Below are 23,421 nucleotides of genomic sequence, written 5' to 3'. Positions count from 1 at the left end.
CTCTGTCTGTCTTCCTCTCTCTATCTTCCAGTCTCCGACAGTAACAACTAACTAGGTCCTCTCTATGTCTCTTTGTCTCCGGCGGTTACAACAAGTTTGCAATTTATTTCCAAAAATCATTAAATTCTATGCAGAGCTTTTTTTTTTTTTCCCTTCTGTTAACTAGCCCACGTCTCCATTACATCTACAAAACTGATTCTAGGCATTTTGCCTTTATTGCTATCACCATGAGCTGAAAGTGACCTATTTGAAGGGATAATACATTGAAATATTTGTTAAGGGCCAGGCTATTGAATGTTGCGATCACCATGAGCCTGACCTAACAAGGGATAATCATTTTGTTAGGTCGGGCTTCGGGCTTTTTATGAGGGTTGGGCTTGAAAAAATTATGTTAACGAAGAATAAAAGCTCGACCCATGAACAAGTTCTCTACCCACTGATGACTCTCTCTCATTATCTTTCTCTCTTTGTCTCTTTGTTTCGGACGGTTACAACAAATTTATAGTTTATTTCCAAAAGCCATTAAATTTTATGTAGATCTTTTTTGCCTTCTGCTAATTAGCTCACGTCTCCATTACATTTATAGAATTGATTCTAGGCATTTCGCCTCTATTGCTATCACTATGAGCTGAAAGCGACCTATTTGAACGTTGCTATGACCATGAGCCCGACCTAACTAGGGATAATCATTTTGTTAGATCGGGCTTTGGTCTCGGGCTCGGGCCTGAAAAATTTGTGTTAACGAAGAGTAAAAGCCCGACCCATGAACAAGTTCTCTACCCGCCGTGGATTGAATTGGCGAAATCTGAGCTATGTTTTTTTACGCTTATGATCATCTATTAATGGGATTTTTATAGATGAGATGAGATTATCACTGTCTGCAATTTTGACTATCACGTTTAAATGAACGAAAGCCATTTGGAGCGCGGGAAACGTCAAACAGCTACAGTGGGAAATGGCATCATCGTTCTCTGCCGATCTCATCCCTCGCAAAGATATCGTCCAAATCCTCTCAGAGTATCAGATTGCAAACCTCAGAGAAGAGGATCTCATTAACCCAAATTCTGATCTCGTTACTGCTCTCTACATGAACATTCTGGTCTACATCGATCCTCTCCAGTGCATACTAAACCCTAAACCCTAATCCTGGTTTACATTCTTCCACTTTTTTAATGGTTTGTCGTTTTTGTGGTTCTTCTTTTTTCAGGGAGGATCACGGGCAAGTAGATTTCAGTGCTTTGGAGCAGTTGGAGAATCCAGATTATCATGTTGATTCGGTTCGGGCCTCGAATTTGTTCCGCAAGATGACGGAACTAGTGGATGCGGTTAGTTGTCCAATAAATTTCATCTTCAGGGACCTCGTAAAGCCGGATACGCACCGCACAACTGCGTTCCTCAGTGCCATACTTAATTTCTTCCTTTACAGGTGTGCTTTTCCAGAATTTTGTTTTGAGTTCTTATCTTTGTTCAACTGCTGTATGTGAAGACAAAAAGATAAACTTTTATGCGTTACAACCCAAAATGAAGTAGCCTTCCGAGAATAGTCCTTACTGGCTGATCAGTAGCATTTTCTCGGAGAGTTGGAAGAAAAAGAAGGATGAAAGTGCAGCAGTCTGAATTACAAATGAGAATGCCAATAATTTTATCAGACTGGTAATGTTTCTAAGTGATGCAAAATTTTTGCTTCTGCGCTGGATTTTTGTTCATTCTTGGTCATGCATATGAAACATACATATAAACAGGCAGTCTTTTCTTCAAGAAGCTGACCATATCTTTGTACGTGTCTTGGGGTGACAATGTGGATAGTCACCAACTCAAACCTGGTCCATTCCTTAGTTGAGTTCAACCTAAGCAAAGAATAAAGTGGTGGATAGCTGGATTTGTTCAGTTATTGATAAGGTCATGTTAGGTTTTTACCAACTTGTGGAGAAAATACCCACCTCAAAATAGGACTTAGTTAATTAGGTTGGGCATGCAACTGAAATTCTGAAAAGAAAGTGGATTCAGGAGGTTGTGGGTTTCTTCATATCATGCTTTGGTGTGAAAGGTTGTTTCCTGAATTGGTTGAATTCTTACTCCATGGGTGGTATTTGAATGGGCTAAGCAAAAGAGGCAAGCTTGTTTGGGGAATTTATTGCAATTGGGATGCTATGGTCTATGTTAAAAGAAAGAAATACACAAATTTTGAAAATAACTATGCACATGGCCAGTGATTGAGTGATTCACAGATTGTTTACAAGGTGTGCCTTAAACAACTATTTTTCTGATACCAATACTCTTTTTATGAATTCCAATACTGGCTAGATTTTGCTCTTGTATATTCCTAGTGTACAATGCCTTGATGTATTTTTTCAAAATACAAAAAAAGAAAGTGTCAGTTGAGAACAATGTTTACAAGTGCAAGGCATAAGGGCCAATTTGCGCCCGAAAACCTCTTATTTTCTAATGTTGTTCATTCATTCATCTTAAATAAAATATCTTCTCAAAAGGCAATTAAAATTATAAAATCATTTTTTTTTGTGTGAGAATTAAGAATTTAAGACCCTAACATGGACTTGTTTGGGCTTGCCTCGAGGGGTGTGGTTGGGGGTCCGGGGTAGAGCCCTCGACCTAGCTACTAGGTTCAAAAAAAGCAAAAAGAACATAAAATTTTCAAAAAACGCACTCCTAGGCGAACTAGGTGTGTGCCTTTTGAAAGTATTGCACATAGGACTTGGGCAAGGTGCCTACCCTAAAATGTGTCCAATGATTTAAAAGGCGCGCCTAGGCGCACATGCGAGGCACATTTTGGGGTATGCGCTTTGCCCAGGTCCTAGGCGCACCGGCGTGCGTTGATGCACCTTGCACCTCAGCCGAGGCGTGCGCCTTTTTAAAATTTTGCGCTTTTTGCTTTTATTGAGTCTGACGGTTGGGCCGGGGGCTCCGCCCCTGGACCCCAACCACGCCCCTCGAGGTGCCCGAACAAGTCTATGTTAGGGTTTGAAATTCTTATTTCTCACATAAAAAATAATGATTTTATAACTTTCATTGCCTTTTAAGAAGATATTTTATTGCAATGGATGAATGAACAACATTAGCAAATAAGGGGTTCTCGGAACTTTGGTGAGAATTTCAAACCCTAACATAGGCTTGTTCAGGCTTGCCTTGAGGGGCGTGGTACAAAGGTGACTCATAGAATCAAGAATGCAATATGTTTTACATCACATTAGCTATTTGAAGCAATGCATTTATGGAAAAAAAGAGACTGTGGATTTTACATGCTTTATATGTTTGCTTTTATTTTTAATTTTTCATTTGAATACGCTTTACATGTTATGTTTATGTATTTTAATTTTAGATAATAGGTTTTTTAAAAAAATTATTTTAAAATTTAAGTTTATATTTTTATTAACATTATGTTTAATATTTTTTGAATTTTTGCATTTTTTTTGGGATATTTTGACTTTTTTTTAAAATTTTTAACTTTTTTGTAGTTTTGCATCTTGCTTAAAAAGGCGCGCGTCTCACCTTGCACCTTGCACCTCAGGCACAAATTGGCCCTTGCTTTTTTTTTTTTTGCGCCTTGTGTTTTTAAAACATTGAATGCGCTTCGCCTGTGCGCCTAGGCACACCTTTGAAATCACTGGTCGAGATTGAGGGTTGCCAATTCTAATGTGTTTTCTCTTTGTATAACTAGGCTTTGATAGAAGAATAGAAAAGTGGAATTTATGATTTGAAACATTATTCTTCAGTAGCTTCTAATTCAATGCAGTAGGACTAATGGGGAGTGGAGACTCCTTAAGGGCTGAACTGTATGCAGTCCTACAAGGCGCATAGATTGCAAGAGAGATAGGTGTGGAGTGTTTGGTGATAGAAGGGGACTCCAAAGTGGTGGTGGGTTGGCTTAGAGATACAGATTCAGTGATAAGGTGCTATAGAAATGAATTGATGGAATTCAAATGGGCAACACAAAATATGAATTTAATCATTCAATGGGTGGGAAGGGAGGCTAATTTATTTGTTGATTGTTTAGCCAAACGAGTAACTAGGGATCAGTTGCATTGGGCCCAATTGTAATCTTTGTGCTGTTTTTTTTAAGGGGTGAGACTACACCTCGCCCCTCTCATTGGGATGCTTGTAACGGTCTTTATCTTTTGTTGATAATGAATTCTTAATGAACTTTTATTTATCAAAAAAAAACAAGGAGAAAAGAAGGAAGTTATATTGATCTTATTTGAACAATATATTTATTTTATCCCATCTTACTCTTCTTATGTTTAAAATTGAGCTATTCATTTTTAAATTTGCCACTTGCTTAAATACTCCAGGACAACAAAACTGAATGACATTCAAAAAATTTTTGATCAAGTGAATTTTGATGAAGTGCGGCGGCAGGAATTGGAGACACAGATTTCACAGGTATAGCCTAGGTTAATGCTACTGAAAATCAATTAATCATTCTATTTGATCAAGTGTTCTTTAGAAGTTACTAGTGCTTCGGCCTTTCAGATGAACATGGAAATTTTGGAGCACAGAGAAGCAAGAGAAAGAGAGCAACCTTTAGTTCTGGAAGTAGATGCTCAAGTCAAAGAGTTGCGTCAGAACATTCAGGGTCTCAACAATCACCAGATGTCATTAAAGACTTCTTTTCGAACATTACGGGAGAAGACCAAAGAAATAGATGAAAAGGTCGAGTCTTTGATCTCTTTTTTTTTTTTTTTTAAGTCCATCTCATAGTTACATTTTGATTGAAAATAAATAAAAAATATTGAGGAACATGTAGAGAACACTGATGTGGGCCCCACTGCAGTGGTCCCCACTGTGTTCGTTGGACAGCATGTGTAGTTATTTATCTCAGTTATAGTAGTGTCAGTTTGTTAATTCAATTGTTATTTATTTTAGCTTTTATTTACTTTTTTTTATCATGTATGTACTAAGGGCAGATGTGTCCTTTCCCTCTTGTACTGAACATAACCTATAAATAATAAGAGAGTGGCGGCGGCAGATCTGTTAGAATTTGGCCCTCCTTTCAACCCCTTGTGTTCTTCTGTTTCTTTTATTTTCTTTTTCCTTCCTCTCACTTTTCTTCTGTTTTGTAAACCTAAAACCTATTAGGATTCAAGACTGATTACAGTCTTGATCTTCTACTTGGTATCAGAGCCTATCTAGGGCTTCTCATGTGTGTCTAGTCCAGCCGACCACATGAGGACTAGCTAGGGCTGTAAGCTTATGAAGAAGTATTCGGTGGCTGAATCTTGGAGATTACCAGGAGAGGTTCGCAGCAGTTGAAGACTTGCCGCGGCTTGCAGAGAGTTGGTAATCAGGAAGAAGTAGCAAAGGTTAGGGTTCAGGTAACCCTGGAAGGCAGTAAGCCGAAATCCATAAGTAAGTTTTTTATTATTGAGTTTCAGAGATTGCAATAAGTCGAGATAGGTTGGACCTATCTAGAAGGAGAGGTCGAACTGTTTTTAAGTTTGTTTCTAGGGTTTGACTGTTGGGCCGAACCCCCCCTCTCTCAGAGGTGATTAGTTTTTAGGGTTTCATATTGTCCTACGACAAGTCCCACTTGTGTAGACTGTTTGGAAAGTGCAACTGAGCACTTATTTCAGACCTATAGTTGAAATTCTAATTTTGCTCTCGTAGCAGTGGGCCCCACATTAGCGATTTCAGAAAATAGCATCTCAGATTGATAGGCTGCCTGGTACTGTGCATGCCGATTGATTTCAGATCAGATTTGAGTTGATTTCTTGCATATACTGTGATAGGCGATTGATTTTAGATCAGATTTGGGTTGGTTTTAGATCAGATTTCGGATTAGATCAGATTTCAGATCAGATTTGTGTTGGTTTCAGATCAGATTTCAGACCTGCTTGTTTTACTTTGTTTTCTGGTATAGTGGCTTTAACAGTTTGTAGTCACTGATTCTTGATCAAAGATGGAGCTTAAGGGTCAGGGAGAAAGTAGTTTTGGAAACAACAGTTATGGCAGTGTATCTGAAATCGGGTTTCAAATTACAACTATGAGATTTGATGGGTCAAATTACTTGGAGTGGGCTCAATCAGCCATGATGGCTATTGGAGGAAGGGAAAAACTGGGTTACCTCTTGGGAGATGTGAAAGAACCATCCAAGGAGGACCCAACATACACCAAGTGGGTTCAAGAGAACTATTTGGTTATGGCAAGGTTGTGTAATTCTATGCAGTCACATATCAGTCGAAATTACTTGTGGGCGAAGACAGCCAAAGAGATATGGGATGTTGTGAATGAAACTTATTCCCAACCCCTTAATGTTGCCAGAGCCTATGAACTGAAGTGTGAGGTGAACAGCCTTAAACAAGGAGAGAAGCTAGTTTCTGTCTACTTCTCTACCTTGAAATCCTTGTGGCATGAGATTGACCATCTAGAGACCCTTGAGTGGGAGAGTCCCAAAGATGCACAGACTCACAGAAAGCAAGTCGAGACGAATAGGGTATTTGAGTTTTTGGCTGGTTTGAATTAAGAATATGACATTGTGCAACAACAGATATTGACAAGAGATAGTGTGACCCTTTCTCAAGCATACTCCCTGGTGCATAGTGAAGAGACCAGGAGGAAAATCATGATGCAACCTCAACCCCCTTTCCCAGCCTTGACAGCTATTAAACCTAAGCCAGGGGGTGATTCAGAAAGGGACTAGAAGAAAGAAGATAAATGGGATCTGGTATGTGAACATTGCAAGAAACCCAAGCACACAAAAGATACTTGTTGGAAGTTACATCCTCACTTGGTCCCAGCAAAACTAAGAAATAAAAAGGGTATGCTCATGTGGCCATGAACACTGATTCAACATCCTCATCAGGCACATCCCTAGAGACTTTAGTTGCTATTCGGGCTGCCCTCATACAGTTGGAAAAGGAAGTTGGGAGTTCAACTCAGCTATCTCAGTCACTATCAGCTCCTACCACATCTGCATTTGCACATTTAGGTACTCGAGCCTCAGCTTACCATGCTTCAGTTCCAGGTAATACTGACCACTACTAGGTAATAGATTCAGGTGCATCCGACCATATGACTAGCTTGCCATCATTGTTCACTTCTTATCACTTGTCCTCTGGCTGAGATAGAGTATCCATTGCTGATGGCTCTCTTGTTCCCATTTCGGGCAAGGGGGACATCAAGCTATCTTCTGTCTTGCATGTTCCTAAGTTTGATACTAACCTGTTTTCAGTTAGTAGTATTACCAAACACATGAACTGTTCAGTAACCTTTTTCCCTGACCGATGTGTTTTTCAGGATTTGGAGATGAGGAAGGTGATTGGGACTAGCCGTAAGACGAACGGGATCTATCTGCTTGGAAAGAGTTCTCGTCGGGAGGAGTCAGTGGATAAGAAGTCTTTTTGTTTCCTAGTCTATGAGTCCGGTTATGCTTTGGCATAACCGAATAGGTCATTTGTCTTTTAAGTTTTTGAAGAGTTTGTTTCTTGCTTTATTTGAGTCTGTTGAGTTATCAAAGTTGAGGTGTGAGAGTTGTGAGTTTGCTAAACATTGTAGAACCTCTTATTCTTTAAGTAATAAAGGGAGTAATTCCTCTTTTGATATTGCGCATACTGATGTATGGGGGCCATATCATATCTCTTCTATGGGTGGGTACAGATATTTTTTACTATTTGTTGATGACCATACCCGCTTTTCTTGGGTCTATCTTATGCGTTCTCGGGATGAGGTTCCTGCTCTGACCCAAAACTTCCATCAAATGATTCTCACTTAGTTTGGGGCCAAAATCAAAGTCCTTAGATCTGATAATGCAAAGGAATACTTTGCTTAGCCATTGACCTCTTACCTTCTTAGCCATGGAGTTATTCACCAGAGCACTTGCCCTTGTACACCACAGTAGAACGGCGTTGCCGAAAGGAAGAATAGGCATATCTTGAAGGTGGCTAGAAGCATTATGTTTACCTCCAATGTACCTATTCGCTTCTGGGGTGATGTTATCCTCACGACAGTTTATCTCATTAGTCGAGTTCCTTCTCGGGTTCTTGATATGAGAACCCCTTTTTCCCTTCTATACCCAGACGAGGAGTTATTCATTGTTCCTCTTAAAACCTTTGGTTGTACCTGTTTCGTTCAGCTTCTTGGGCCTCATCATTCCAAGTTTGAACCTAAGGCCTCCAAATGCATTTTCCTCGGTTATGCACAAACTCAAAAGGGTTATTGCTGCTATGATTCGGTTTCAGGGAAACGGTTTGTCTCCATGGATGTCACCTTCTTTGTGGAGACACCCTATTATCCTAGGGCTTCTCCTCAGGGGGAGAGCAGTGAGAGTGGGGCTGTTTTGAGTTTCTTTCCTCAGGGGGAGAGCAGTGAGAGTGGAAGTGGGGCTGTTCCTTTACCTATTCCACTGGGTAATGAAGGCTGTAGTGGTGAGGGTGGTCAGAGGGAGCCGGAGTTGAGAGTTTATCACAGGTGATGCAGGCAGGTTGATCCTAGTCATCGGCAGTCTCGGCCAGCTCCAGTTCCTTCTGCGGCTCCAGATCCAGAGCCTACTGAGACACCTCCCATTGTTGCCACTTCCCCTCTTGTGGATGACCTTGATCTCCCTATTGCCATTCGCAAAGGGAAACGACATTGCCCCACTTCTACAGTTCACAACATCTCACAATTCTTATCCTATGATCGTCTATCTCCATCTTACCGGTCCTATCTCGCTTCTATTGCCGATGTCCCTATTCCAAGAACAGTGCAAGAAGCCTTATCAGTTCCAGAATGGAAAGATGCAATGCAAGTCGAAATGGATGCCCTATTGAAGAACAATACTTGGGCACTGGTTGACCCACCAAAAGGAAAGAAACCGATGGGATGCAGATGGGTGTTCACTGTGAAGCATAATGCTGATGGCTCTATTGAAAGGTACAAAGCCCGACTGGTTGCAAAGGGTTTCACTCAGACTTATGGTATAGACTACTTGGAGACCTTTGCCCCAGTAGCCAAGATGACCACCATCCGAGTTCTGTTATCCCTTGTAGCAAATCATTCTTGGCCCTTGTTTCAGATGGATGTTAAAAATGCCTTTTTGAATGGAGACTTACAAGAAGAGGTCTACATACAGTTGCCTCCTGGATTCTATGATACAGAGACAGGTAAGAAGGTTTGCCGACTGAACAAGGCATTGTATGGTTTGAAGCAGTCACCTAGAGCCTGGTTTGATAGGTTCAGATTAGCCCTTGGAAAGTTTGGTTATGTACATACCCAGTCAGATCATACACTATTCATCAAGAGGGTAGAGTCCTCTCTAACACTATTTGCAGTATATGTTGATGATATTGTGGTGACAGGAAATGACAACCATGAGATTGAGTCCCTCAAATAGCTCATTCATCAAGAGTTTGAGGTGAAAGATCTTGGTGCACTATGGTACTTCTTGGGTATTGAGGTTGCTAGATCCAAGCAGGGGATTTTTATCTTTCAGAGAAAATATGTTCTAGATCTGTTGGCGGAAACTGGAAAGTTGGGTGTTAAGCCGGCTGATACACCCATTGAACAAAATCACAAGATTAGTGTAGAGGGCGGGGAGCCTCTTGAAGACAAAGTTATGTTCCAACGGTTGGTTGGAAAGCTCCTATATCTCTGCCTCACTCGGCCAAATATCAGCTATGTAGTTAGTGTTGTTAGCCAGTACATGCACTCCCCTAGAACTTCTCATCTTCTTGCGGCAGAGAGAATATTAGCATACTTGAAGAGATGCCCGAGTAGAGGTATACTGCTCTAGAACAATAATCACATGAGGGTGGAAGTCTATACAGATGCCGATTGGGCTGGGAGTGTTGATGACAGAAGGTCTACCTCTGGATATTGTGCCCTTGTGGGAGGTAACCTTGTCTCTTGGAGGAGTAAGAAGCAGAGTGTTGTTTCCCGCTCCAGTGCTGAAGCGGAATACAGGTCAATGGCTAACGGAGTGGCTGAAATCTTATGGCTGAGGTCACTACTTGAGGAGTTGGGATGAAAAGCCCTTAATGCTGTATTGTGATAATCAGACAGCTATTAATATAGCCCACAACCCAATGCAGCATGACAAAACTAAACATATCGAAGTTGATCGACATTTTGTGCGAGAGAGGATCACATCACAAGAAGTGTGTCTTCCGTACATCACATCTAATATGCAGCTCGCGGATATCTTCACTAAGGCTGTACCAAGGAAGAAGTTAGAGACAGACCTATCCAAGTTGGGAATGATAGATATCTACTCCCAACTTGAGGGGGAGTGTAGAGAACATTGATGTGGGCCCCACTACAGTGGTCCCCATTGTGTTCGTAGGACAACATGTGTAGTTATTTATCTCAGTTATAGTAGTGTCAGTTTGTTAATTCAGTTGTTATTTATTTAAGCTTTTATTTACTTTTTTTTATCATGTAAGTACTAAGGGCAGATGTTTCCTTTCCCTCTTGTACTGAACATAACCTATAAATAATAAGAGAGTGGCGGCGGCAGATCTGTTAGAATCTGTCCCTCCTTTCAACCCCTTGTGTTCTCCTGTTTCTTTTCTTTTCTTTTTCCTTCCTCTCACTTTTCTTCTGTTTTGTAAACCTAAAACCTATTAGGATTCAAGATTGATTACAGTCTTGATCTTCTACTGAACATAATAAAAAAAGCTTAGTATGCATGTAGGAACTCTGTGGATATATTCAGAACTCTGGATGACTAGAAAGTACAATCTCTGAAATGTAATTGATTGAGATTGTGAAGATCTGGCAACAAGGGATCACAAACTATGCCATGCACATTATCTTTTAGAATAATTGGTATGGAAAGGGATTTAAGAAAAACCACAGTTTCTTTAGACTTTAGCAAGGAAATTAGGTTCTGGAAGGACTGCTGGTGGTGTTTAGAATGATTGGTAGATAAAATCTTTGGTAGTGTTTAGAAAATCGAACAAGACCGGCCGGTTGAACCGATTGAACCATGACCCAGGGTCCTAACCGGTTCGGTCATACCCCAATAACCGGACTTGCTCAAAACTCGCTGAGAACCGGCTGACTGGCCAGTTGAATCGGAAAACCGATGAACCGGTCCCGGTTTCATGGAACTGCTTGGGTCCATACATAAGTGATTTTAAAATGTTGTTAACAAGATTTGAACTCAAGACCTCTTATTTTCAAGATTAGTTAATTACCACTAATCCACCTCTTTACTTATGCTAATTAATGACTTTATTATACGTATTACATTATTATGCACATATTTTAAAGAAAATGCAAGTTAAAAGGCTTGAACCCTAGTCATTTGTTTTAAAAATTAAGAAGCTTACCATCCATCCACCCAGTCATTTATTATACATATTACATTATTCACTTGCTTCGCTCGCTCACCGAAGCTTCGAGAACCCCCTATTTGGTAATGCTGTCCATTCTTTCATCCTAATAAAATATCTTCTTATAAAGCAATTAAAACTATAAAATCATTATTTTTTATGTGAAAACTAAGAATTTAAGACCCTAACATGGACTTGTTTGGGCATGCCTCGAGGGGCGTGGCACAAAGGCGGCTTGTAGAATTAGGAATGTAATATGTCACATAGCTACTTGAAGTAATGTAATTGAGAAAAAAAGAGATTGTGGGTTTTATATGCTTGGAAATGTTTTATATGTTTGATTTTATTTTTAAATTCTCATTTGAATATGCTTTACATGTTATGTTTATGTATTTTAATTTTAGATAATAGTTTTTTTAAAACATTTATTTTAGAATTTAAGTTTACATTTTTATTAATATTATGTTTTATAATTTTTTGATTTTTTGACCTTTTTTAATTTTTTAGCTTTTTTTTATATTTTTTTAATTTTTATGCCTTGCTTAAAAAGGTGTGCACCTCGCCTTGTGCCTCAGGTGCAAATTGACCTTTGTGCCTTTTTTGCGCCTCGCACTTTTAAAATACTACATCCACCTTATTTAAGTACATTAAAAGTTCTAAAATATATTATATATAGTATTTTTATGACCCATAGTATATATGTATATGTGTATGCCACGTCATCATGGTTGAATCTCCGGTTTGACCCTAGTTGAACCTCTGACCCGTGAAACTCTCCCTTCTCCAGTTCTATGCCCGGTCTGGTTCTCTGAACATTGATATTTAGAGGCCTACTTCAGAAGCTTTATAGCATGCAAATGGATCCTAGCTTAGAAGGTAGAAGACTGTGGTTGGAAGATAAATTTGGGAATTCTACTGTAAAATCTTCCTATAACAAGTTGACTTGGGAAGAAGAGCGTGAGTTTCCTATGGGGATAATCTTGTGCAAATACACACCTTCAAATGTAGCTTGTTTCTTGTATGGTCTACCTACTTAAATAATAGGTTTTATTTTTAAAATTTCATTTGAATATGGTCTACCTACTTAAAATTTCATTTAAGTTTATATTTTTATTAATATTATGTTTAATATTTTTTTTTGCATTTCTTTTGAATTTTTGGCATTTTCTTAATTTTATGACATTCTTTTTTTATTTTTTAGCATTTTTTTTGTATTTTTGTGCCTTACACACAAATTGGTCCCTGCTCCTTGCGCTTTTAAAACACTGATCCTCACTAAGGATAACCTGTTAAATAGATGAGCGGGGATTGATGCAGCAGAATATGTCCTATGCAGCAGGGTGGAAGAATCTATAAACCACTTTTTATTGCATTGCAGCTTCACTTACAACATCTGTGTGAAAGTGTTCAAGCCTTTTTACTTTCAATAGATGCTGCCCAACATCTGTAGAAGACTTTGTGAAAGGGTGGTGGATCCAGGGCCTAAACAAGAATAGAAAAGCCATTTGGCAAATGATTCCAAGAGCAGTGTTTTGGATTGTATGGCAGGAAAGAAACTAAAGGGTTTTTCAAAACAAAAAAAAGGCTATCAAATTGAGGAAGTGTGGCAAAAAATAGCGGGCAAACTGTTTTCCTGGTCAATAGATCAACTAAGATTGGACAGATGAAATTATGGCTCTGTTTTTTATTTTGAAAATCTTTTTGTAAACACAAAAGGCATAGTAATCTAATTTTCTTGTTTTGTTGTATTTTCCCATTGTACAGACACTAGTTGTACATGGGCTTTTCTATCTTAATGAAATTATACTTTACCTCTTCTCAAAAAAAGAAAAAAAATCTAGCCTCCTTATCTGGCATAGGAATGAGTGGGGTCCTATTAATTTAAGATCTGGTGGTGGGCTTTATGGGGTAGAGGGGTTTTGGGTGATCAAGGATGAAGATTTTTTTTTGATCAATAACAGAGATTTCATTAAATGATTGAGGAGTGAAAATACATAGAAGGGAGCTAAAATATCTTAACTCCCCACAACTGCCACTAAACACCCAAAACACAAAAGCAATTACAACTGAGCCCAAAAAAATAGAACTCCTATTCACCCCTTGTCTAGCTAAGCCATCTGCAAAAGAATTTGCACTTCTCTTTATCCATGTGCATCGGACTTCCATGTCCTTGGTCAATCATTTGTATTTCCTCTTTTCATTCTGTAGCTCCAAAGTCTTGAGTTGTCTTCTTTTAACCAGTTCACTACAGTCTTAGAGTCTCCTTCTATGATCAACTTGTTTATGTGCAAATCCTTAGCCCTTTGAACCCTTTCTAAAGCTGCTAAAATCTTGGTCCTCAATGAGTCTCCTATTCCAATTGGGCCAGAAAACATGGCTATCACATTCCCTTTTTCATCCCTCATGACATCCCCTATTCCGGAAGGCCTTGGATTGACCTTGTTGTTGCCATCAAAATTCAGTTTGATAAATCCAAGAGGTGGGGGGGGGGTCCAATAAGAGCCTGGAACCTTCCTAATTGAGGCTGAATATGTAATTTCCTTCTAGTTCCTAATCAGATCATCTACTAAAATTTTTGCAAATCCAAGGTTTTTAACCAATGAATTACCCTTACATGTATCACTTCTTTCACTATTTCCACTGTTCTCTCCCTTTCTAAGAAGATCCTTAAGTTTCTTTCTTCCCAAATAGACCAATACATGCAGCCCTAACATCTCCACATAATCTTTGCTAGGGTGGCCACGAGCTGAGCTCTTCACGAGCTATGCTCTTCACGAGCTATTCGAGCTTGGATCAGTTTCAACTGAGCTTCGAGCCCAATTTTATAGGCTCGTTTATTAATCGACCCGAGCTCGAATAGCTACATAATAATAATAATAATAATAATAATAATAATAATAATAATAATAATAATAATAATAATAATAACAATATAAAATTAAAAAAATATATAATATGTTTATTTTTATATATAATAATAACTAATTATTATAAGTCTTAATTTTTTAAATATCAAATAAAAATATTTTTTATATGTAATTTTTTATTTTATAAAACAATTTTCTTAAGTTGAGCTTGAGCCGAGCCGAGCCGAGCTCGAGCTCAAGGTTCTAGCTTGAATTGATCTCGAGCCTCATACTCCCTTGGCGAGTCGAGTTCGAAATAGCTAGCTATTTGGCTTGGCTCAAATCCACCAATCTTTGCCCTTTTTGTTGGCCAATAAGAAGGAGAGGAAGTAAACAAGTTTTGCACATTTGTTGGAGAGTTCCACATGCACCCAAACAAATAAGTAAACCATTCCCAAATAAAATTTTCAAATTTACAATAAATTAGTAAGTGAATCCTAGACTCACCAACAACTTTGTAGAGGACACACCACTGAGGAGACAAACATTTATTGGGCCTTTTTCTTTGAAGCAAATCTCTTGTATTAACTCTTTCTAGGAAGGCCTCCCAACTGAAGCTTCCCACCTTCAGAGGAATAGGTTGACACCATACCTCTTTAATAGGAAAAGGCAGACCAATAGTAACAACCGATTGTGTTATGGCTTTAAAGAAAGAAGCACAAGTAAAGGTACCAGAGCGAGAGAGGGTCCAAATTCTGTTGTCTACCTTTGTTGGCTCCAGGAAAACCCCATCAAGGATGGATAATAAGGATAACGTGCTGTCCAATTCTGCATCCCTGATGTCTCTTTTCAGTCCCAAATTCCAACCAAACCCAAAGGTCGAGTTAGATGGTACAAGGAAGGTGGATATCGGTTCATTCTTGAAGGTAGAGATGGCAAAGAGAGTCGGAAACCGTTTTTTAAAAGGAAAATCCCCAACCCAAACTTGTTTCCAAAATTTAATAAGGTGGTCAGAGTGCAAGTCATACTTGATCCAGGGTGTAACAAAGGCAAAATAGCTTGGATTGCTTTCCATGGAGATGCCCTTGTAGTCCTTGCTAGAATGCCAGAGTCCCATCCATTCTCTGCAAGCCCATGAATATTACCCACTATCTTAACCCATAGCTTTTCTTTTTCTAGTGAGAATCTCCACAACCATTTTTTTTTATAGGAAACAATAACTTTCATTAGCTAAAAACCAGAAGTACAATTGTCACATAATAAAGTGAAAGGTGACCCCTGAACAAAAAACAACTTACAACACTGCCCAAAACAAAACCTCCCGATTCTCCCCTTACTTTGCTAGGTTGTCAGCTAAAGCATTTGCTGACCTCCTAGACCAAGAAACTTGTGTACCCAGCTCTCTTGTGAGGCTCAATAATTCCCTTACAGGTTGTCTAAGGGACCATGCTCCCAAACTATTTGATTGCAGCCAACCTACTACTAATTTTGAACCTCCCTCCACTTCTAGCTGTTGAAAGCCCAATTGCTTGGCCAATCTGAGCCCCTGGAGGAGGGCCAACACTTCAGTTCTAAGCGAGTCCCCCAAATCTATTGGACCAGAATACATAGCCAGGATTTTTCCTCCTGCATCTCTAAACACACCCTCTACTCTAGAAGGTCTATGGTTCCCCGACAGAGCTGCCATCAAAGTTCAGTTTGACATTACTGATTAGACTGCAAAGAAGGGGACCAAATTGCTTGTATGGTAGGTGATGAAGTAGAAGACCTTGCTAAAATACTCCAGCTTCTAATCAAATCATCTATGGAGACATCCTTGAACAAGTCAAGAGTTTTCAGCCAATGTACTGCCTTGATGGTGATCCCTTCAATAACTTCAGGAGCTGATTTTTCTTTCCCTTGGAAAATCCTGTTATTTCTCTCTTCCTACACTGCCCACAAGATAGCTTCCCTTGTTGTTCTCCACATCACCCTTCCTTTCTTCTTTGACTATCGGAAAAAGCTAGGGTCAAATAATTCAGATATGCTTGAGGGGGGAGTCCACCTACAATCAAAGAGAGAGGAGAACCAATCCCAAATAAGAGCACTAAAACGACACGAAATTAATAGGTGATTCACCGTCTCACCATTCCTCAAGCAAAGGCTACAAACATGAGGGGACAAGCACCAATTTGGTCTCTTTCTTTGAAGCACTTCCAAGGTATTGCCAAATTCCTCTTCCTTATATTCCCAATGCCATGTCCTCCCACCTTTTTATTCCTACACACGACCTCCCACCCAACCCTATGAAGATTAAGGGTAGAATAATAGTAAGGAATTATAAGACAAGGGAACACTTGTTGTTATGGTAAACAACAAAGAGATGATCACTTAGAAGAAGAAATAGGTGAGAGAGAGTGGGAAAAAAAGCAAAAAAATAGGCAATTACCAGAAAGACTTTATTGAAATAACTTAGTTTATTTTAAGTCTAGTGCTGCAAGGGCACCTTTGTAATTTTTTCTTTTATTTTTTTTTGTATGGTCGCCCTAGTATAAATACCAAATAAACTGGCGCTTCCAGTTGACTTTTTGCCTCTTTCAATTCTGTCTCTCTTCTCTCTTTTCTCTCTTCTCCCTTCTCCTTCTTCTCTTCTCTCTAGTCTGGAATCATACCATCTCAGCACCAAGAAAACATGGTATCAGAGCGGCAGATCCAATCTTAGGACCAGGACGGCACTTCTTTCCTTTTTTGTCTATTGGTGATCAAACCAAAGAACAAGTTGTTTGGTGGACGTGTGAGGAAGCTCACTGCAAGACTGTTCCTTTTTCTTGGTCGTGAGCCCAGAAACTATCAGAAAGAAAAATAAATTGAATGCTGTGAGTTTTTTTAGTTTTCCTTCCTCGATTTGTGGATCGAACTGATCCTTTTGTACCCAGATGTGTGGGTTATGTGGGTCTAATGACCTGCGGCTGGTGTAAGAGTGTTTTCTCTCATTGTATGTGGATCAAGTGGTCCTTATTATGCCCAGAAAGGTGTTATTGCTTCAAGACTACAGATCTGTAACTGTTGTGACAGCAGTTTATTTCCTTCTTCTATTCATATTGAACCTAAGTTACTGTGTGAAAGCTGTTTTGTTGCTAGAGGGAATAGTCAGATCTGTTTTTTGATATACCTTACACATCTGAAATGGTGTGTGATCAGTCTGAAAGGGTTCAGTAGGGCCGAAATCTGAGAACAGTAATGGTGTGTGACCAGCTGTGATTTCTTTGTTTTTTTTTTTTTTTTTTTTTTTTTGTGTCCAGAATTGTGGCTGAACTGAAAACTTGATCTGATTGCTGCAACTTGGTTTTTTTGACTGTATTGTGGGTCTGAAATGAACTGAAAACTTGTTCTCTAGCTGGTTTGTGACTGATCAAATTTAGCTTCTATGTCTTTAGAAGATTCCGGTATGTCTGGTTTTACCTCTAGTCAGAGTGGGACGAGCGGAGGTTTTGATGTGAGTTTTCCCATGGCTGTGTTTCCCTTTGATGGCCTCAATTACCTAGAATGGTCAAGGAGAATCAAGCTTTACATAACTGCAAGGGGAAAAGTAGGGTATATCAATGGCAGAATTAGATAACCCCAGTCTAGTGGTGTGGAACATGATAGGTGGGACCAGGAAAACAGCATGGTGATGTCATGGCTATTATTGTCTATGCTGCCACAAGTGAGAAAGACCTTCATGTGGGCAGAAACAGCTCATGAGATATGGGAGTAGGCACAATCTACATACTCCGAACAACGGCATTATGCTAAAATATATTAGTTGCAGGCTGCCTCCTCAACTTGTAAACAGGGGGAGAGGAGTCTCTCCATTTACTATTCAGACTTGACTTCTGTTTGGAAGGAACTAGATCACTATCAGAATATAGACTGGAAGTGTGATGCAGATGCCAAAGCATACAAGTCTCTGGTTTCCCAGCAACGAGTGTTTGCCTTTCTCTTAGGGCTGAATCCCATATATGAATCTATCAGGGTTCAGATATTGGGGGGTAAAGACCTCCCATCAGTACAAGAAGTATATGCTCTAGTGCAGTCAGAAGAGAGCAGGTGGAATGTGATGAATAATCCTGAGGTAGAGCATGTTGCTTTAGCAGCTAAAGGGAATGTTGCTACGGGTGGTGGAAATTCCTTCAAGAAGAGTGACTTCTAGAAGAAAGTTGATGACAAAGATAAGTTATGGTGTACACACTATCAGAAGTTTAGGCATATTTAGGAGACATGTCGGGAGCTTTACAGGAAGCCAAAGTGGGTTCAGGAAATGAGTAAAAAGTCGGATTAGAATAAGAAGCTAGGACGGTAAGGTCAGAGAAAGTTTAATGCAGCAAATTTAGCATCTCAAGAGCCTCAATCATCTACCACCATTATGAGTCCTTCCGGGACTGATCCGAGGGAAGATATCAATAATTCTTTCCGTGATCATTAGAGTTGTATGGGAGGGCAATCTGCCAAATGGATTTTGCTTTTCCACCCTCGACTTCCTTTGCATCTACATCAGGTAATGGTAATTCTGCCACAACTTTCCACGTGTCCTCTCATCCCTTAGACTCCCCTTGGATAATAGATTATGGAGCCTCGAACCATATGACGGGTAAGTCCAATTGTATTCAATCTTATCATCTATTATCTAGTCGGGACAAGGTGAGGCTTGCTGGTGGTCCTTTCTCCACCATAGCTGGTCAAGGAACCATCTCCCTTCCTCTTAGACTCACCCTCTCTGATGTTCTACATGTTCCTAAATTGCCCATAAATTTGTTCTCGGTTAGTAGTATAACAAATTCGTTGAACTGTTCAGTAACCTTTTTTCCTTCCTCCTGTATTATATAGGATTTGGCTTCAGGGAAGATGATTAGTAGAGGTCGTATGTAGATGGTCTTTACATGCTGGAGAATAAAGCTTGTCTTGCGGCTGTTGAGTCTAAGAGTCTGTCTAATAAGAGTGAAGTCTTTTTATGGCACAGTCGTTTGGGTCATTGAAAGTTTTGTTACCATATTTATTTAAATTAGTGTCAGTGTCAGATTTCACATATCAAACTTGTCAGTTGAGCAAACATTGTAGAAATCACTTTACTTCAAGAAATAATAAATTTGACTTTCCTTCCCATATTGTGTATTCTGATGTTTGGGGCCCTGTTACTTTAACAACCGAGTTTGACTATAGATATTTCATCACTTATTGATGACTACTCCCGATATACATGGGTGTACCCTATGCGGTCCAGAGATGAAGTACCAAAAATCATTAAAGATTTCCAATGCTTGATATTCACTCAGTTTCAAATGGAAATCTAAATTTTCCAATCAGACAATGCAAAAGAATATTTCCATATTGATCTCACAGAGTTATTTGCTTTGTGCGGATCCATACACCGTAGCTCTTGCGCTAGAACCCTCTAGCAAAATGATGTTGCTGAAAGAAAGAATCGTCATCTCCTTGAAGTTGCTCGCGGGTTACTTATACACATGAATGTTTCTAAACGTTTATGGTTGGATGCTGTGTTGCGTGCTGCCTATCTCATCAACCGTATGCCATCTCACTTGTTAGGGTACAAGGCCCCCCATCCGCTTCTTTTTCCCAAGGCTCACCTCTTCTCTATTCCTATCCGTGTGTTTGGTTGTTGTTGTTTCGTCTAGGATCTTTCTCCTACTCGTGGAAAACTTGATCCTCATACCATTCCTTATGTCTTCTTGGGTTATCCTTCTTTCCAAAAGGGTTATCAATGTTTTGATTCCGTTTCCAAGAAGTACTATGTCTCTATGGATGTGTCTTTCTTTGAAAGTGATCATTTTTTCCTGGTTTCTCTTCAAGGGGAGAGTAAGGTGGAGGAGAAATCAGTTCAGGTTCAGGCTCTTCCTCTTTTGCCTGACCCTCCTCCATTCTGTGTTTTTCGTCGTTGCAAGAGCCAGCTAAATTCAAGAGTTGTGGAGCAACTTGAAACTGTACTGCCAACACCATCAGATTCATTGGGGACAGATCATATCCAACCAGGTACTATCATTCCTATTGATGTTCTTGATCCTCTTGCCATAGATATTCCATCTGGTGATGACCTTGACATTCCTATTGCAAAAAGGAAGGGAGTCAGGTCTTGTACCACCAAGTATCCTATTACCCATTTTGTTACCTATGAGAACATCTCACCCTCCTTTCGTGCTTTCATTTCTTCCATTGACAGTGTCCCTATCCCAAAAAATGTGGCAGAAGCTCTCTTAGTACCTGAATGGATAGATGTATTGAAAGAAGAGATAAATGCCCTACATAAAAATGGTACTTGGGAATTAGTGGATCTTCCTGAGGGTAAGGAACTGGTAGGGTGCAAGTGGGTGTTCACATTGAAGCACAAGGCTGATGGCACGATAGAAAGGTACAAGGCTAGGTTGGTGGAAAAAGGATTTACCCAGGTATATGGTGTAGATTATGCAGAAACTTTTGCCCCAGTAGCCAAGATGAACTCCATTAGAGTCATTTTCTCCCTTGCGACAAATCTTGATTGGGATCTTCATCAGCTAGACATTAAAAACGCCTTCCTGAATGGAGACTTTGAGGAAGAGGTGTACATGGTCCAACCTCCTGGCTTTAGTGCCCTAGGTAAAGAGTAGAAAGTGTGTTGACTAAAGAAATCTTTGTATGGTCTGAAGCAATCACCAAGAGCTTGGTTCAGCAAGTTTTATCTGGCTATACAGCAGATTGGCTACAAACAATGTCAGACTGACCATACTCTATTTGTGAAAAGAGGGGAAGGAAAGATTGCAACCTTGATAGTGTATGTTGATGACGCAGTGATCACAGGTGACTGGAAGGCTAAAATTCAGAGACTAAAAGATTTCTTAGCCACTCAATTTGTGGCGAAGGGTCTAGGTCCCCTTCGATATTTCCTTGGAATTGAAGTGGCCTGCTCTCAAAAGGGGATCTTCATTTCTCAGAGGAAATACATCCTAGATCTGTTACAGGATACAGGAAAACTAGGGGTTAAGCCAGCCGACTCTCCCATTGATCCAAATCACAGATTGGGTGATTGTTGTGGTGAATTTGTCAAAGATGTAAAACAATTCTAGAGACTTGTGGGAAGGCTACTGTATTTATCCATGACCATGCCAGACATTGTTCATGCAGTAGGTGTTCTTAATCAGTTCATGCATGCTCCTAAGACCACACACTTAGAGGCAACAGAAAGAATACTCAAATACCTAAAGAGGTTTCTTGGAGCTGGTTTGTTATACCAAACGAATGGTCATTTGAAGATTGAAGTATATATGGATGCTGATTGGGCTGGATCAATTGATAACAGAAAGTTTACTAGTGGGTATTGTTTCTTTGTGGGAGGAAACCTAGTCACATGGAGAAGCAAGAAACAAAATGTGGTGGCTAGGACTAGTGCTGAAGCTGAATATAGAGCAATGTTCCATGGGGTGGCAGAAGGCATGTTGATAAAGAATCTGTTGAACGAACTGGGTTTTCCTGTTGATGCCCTATGTCTTTGTATTGTGATAACAAGACTGCAATCAACATTGCAGCCAACCCAGTTCTTCATGATAGAACTAAGCATATAGAGGTTGACAAACACTTCATTAGAGAGAAAATTGTTAATGTGGAAGTGTGCACCCCGTATGTGAGTTCTAAAGAGAATCTGGCAGATATATTTACAAAAGGCTTACATCATTCGCAGCACGATGATTTCTGTGACAAGTTGGGCATGGTTGATATTTACGTTCCAACTTGAGGAGGAGTGTTGAAATAACTTAGTTTATTAAGTTTAGTGCCGCAAGGGCACCTTTGTAATTTTCTCTTTTCTTTTTTCTGTATGTTCGTCCTAGTATAAATACCAAATAAACTGGTGCTGCCAATTGACTTTTTGCCTCTTTCAATTCTGTCTCTCTTCTCTCTTTTCTCTCTTCTCCCTTCTCCTTCTTCTCTTCTCTCTGTTCTGGAATCATACCATCTCAGCACCAAGAAAACAGACTTTATTTTTCAATCAATTATTCCTTTAATTGCAATTAGAATGGCTCTATTTGTAGATTCAATTTATGGAGGAAACTTTGGTCATCCATGTTTGTCAGCTTGGGCTGTGGCTGTCAACAGGGCTCTCCCTGTGTGACACATTGTTCACACATCCATTTATCCAGCACTGATACTGTTATGGAGTTTGTGTCAAATAATATGTCATGTGGGGGAGAACCCTGGTGACAACCCAGGCCAAAATTTTTCCCCAATTTATGAACTTCATTGTCCACTTTATTAATATGTGATAAAAAATTGCCCTGCACCCAGTTGTCCCTAGGTAGCCTCAGCTACCATTCGCATTATATTTTATACCCTACTTATTGTTACAAATAAATAGGAACCAGATTCCCTCTTAGTCATCTCCCAATATAATTGAGCCATGTTTACCTCTTCTTTGGCTCGGGCATCTGCCAAATTGTTTACTTCTCTATCTAATGCATGATAACAGGTCAAGCAGATCTGTTTTAGTGATTTTTACAGCAGAAATCACCCAAACTGATGGAAAAATTTAGAAGAAAAAAAGAAGAATAAAGTGAAGAAAGAAATACCAGCTTTCTTAAGCTTGAAGTAACTGAATATCCTCCTTTTCTTCTTCTGGGAGCAGCTAATAATGTTCTTATATAGGGGTTCTGTTTGGGCAGCCAAAAAAAAACACTCTGAAATTACAAAGATAGTAATAAGAAAATCCCAAAAGTAGCATCCCTTAATAACTATAAACCCTCTAAGACTCTTCTTAACAATAATAATCAACTAGAAATCATTAAATACTGAGAAAGAACCTGAGAAATCATCAAAACAAAATTAAAACAAGAAAACCAGCTAAATTATCTCGGCAAATAAGAAAAATAGCTAATTCAGGCATTTGGTTTCACTTTCTTGTTCTTTTTAGAATTATCATGTGTTTCTTCATAATTAAGTGCAGCAGCCTCTACATCAGTTTCCATTGAAAATGAGCTCTCATTTCTTTTGCAGTTTCCCAACTTCTCTCAAAGTATGTATTTACTTCCATGGACCTGGACTGTTATATAACAAGCAGGTCAAGTAATATGAGAATCAACTTCCACCAGAATATCTCTGAAGTTTAATGACTTTCCAAGCTTTAAACATTGGTGTAAGGCAAATAAGTCAGCCCTTAATAAGTCTTCTTGACCTATAGGGCCTGAATTATCACTCCATTAGAATCCCTAATGGGGTTAACAGGAGCTTTATGTATCGGGGGATGGTTCCCTAAAGGGATTTGGAAAGAAAAGAGGGGTGGCTAGTGGGACTAGGCCAAACTTGGGGTGCAA

At 39.4% G+C, this 23,421-nt stretch overlaps 1 protein-coding gene across 1 annotated transcript in view; it reads left to right on the top strand.

Annotated features, from left to right (window-relative positions):
* Positions 1–531: 531 nt before the first annotated feature.
* The window catches only part of LOC148873998 (kinetochore protein), a 35,963-nt gene continuing 13,073 nt past the window's right edge, over positions 532–23,421 (top strand). The window contains exons 1-4 of the mRNA XM_088965753.1: positions 532–1,119; positions 1,208–1,426; positions 4,308–4,398; positions 4,489–4,668. Of these exons, the coding sequence (XP_088821879.1) occupies positions 956–1,119; positions 1,208–1,426; positions 4,308–4,398; positions 4,489–4,668 (654 nt within the window). The 5' untranslated portion in view covers positions 532–955. The remainder of the gene's footprint in view (positions 1,120–1,207; positions 1,427–4,307; positions 4,399–4,488; positions 4,669–23,421) is intronic.

Source organism: Nelumbo lutea, chromosome 1 (assembly GCF_056320005.1).
Source record: "Nelumbo lutea isolate HS-2025 chromosome 1, American lotus-T2T, whole genome shotgun sequence".
Taxonomy (NCBI): Eukaryota; Viridiplantae; Streptophyta; class Magnoliopsida; order Proteales; family Nelumbonaceae; genus Nelumbo; species Nelumbo lutea.
Note: the sequence above shows the minus strand (reverse complement) of the source record. Positions and strands in the feature narration are given on the sequence as shown.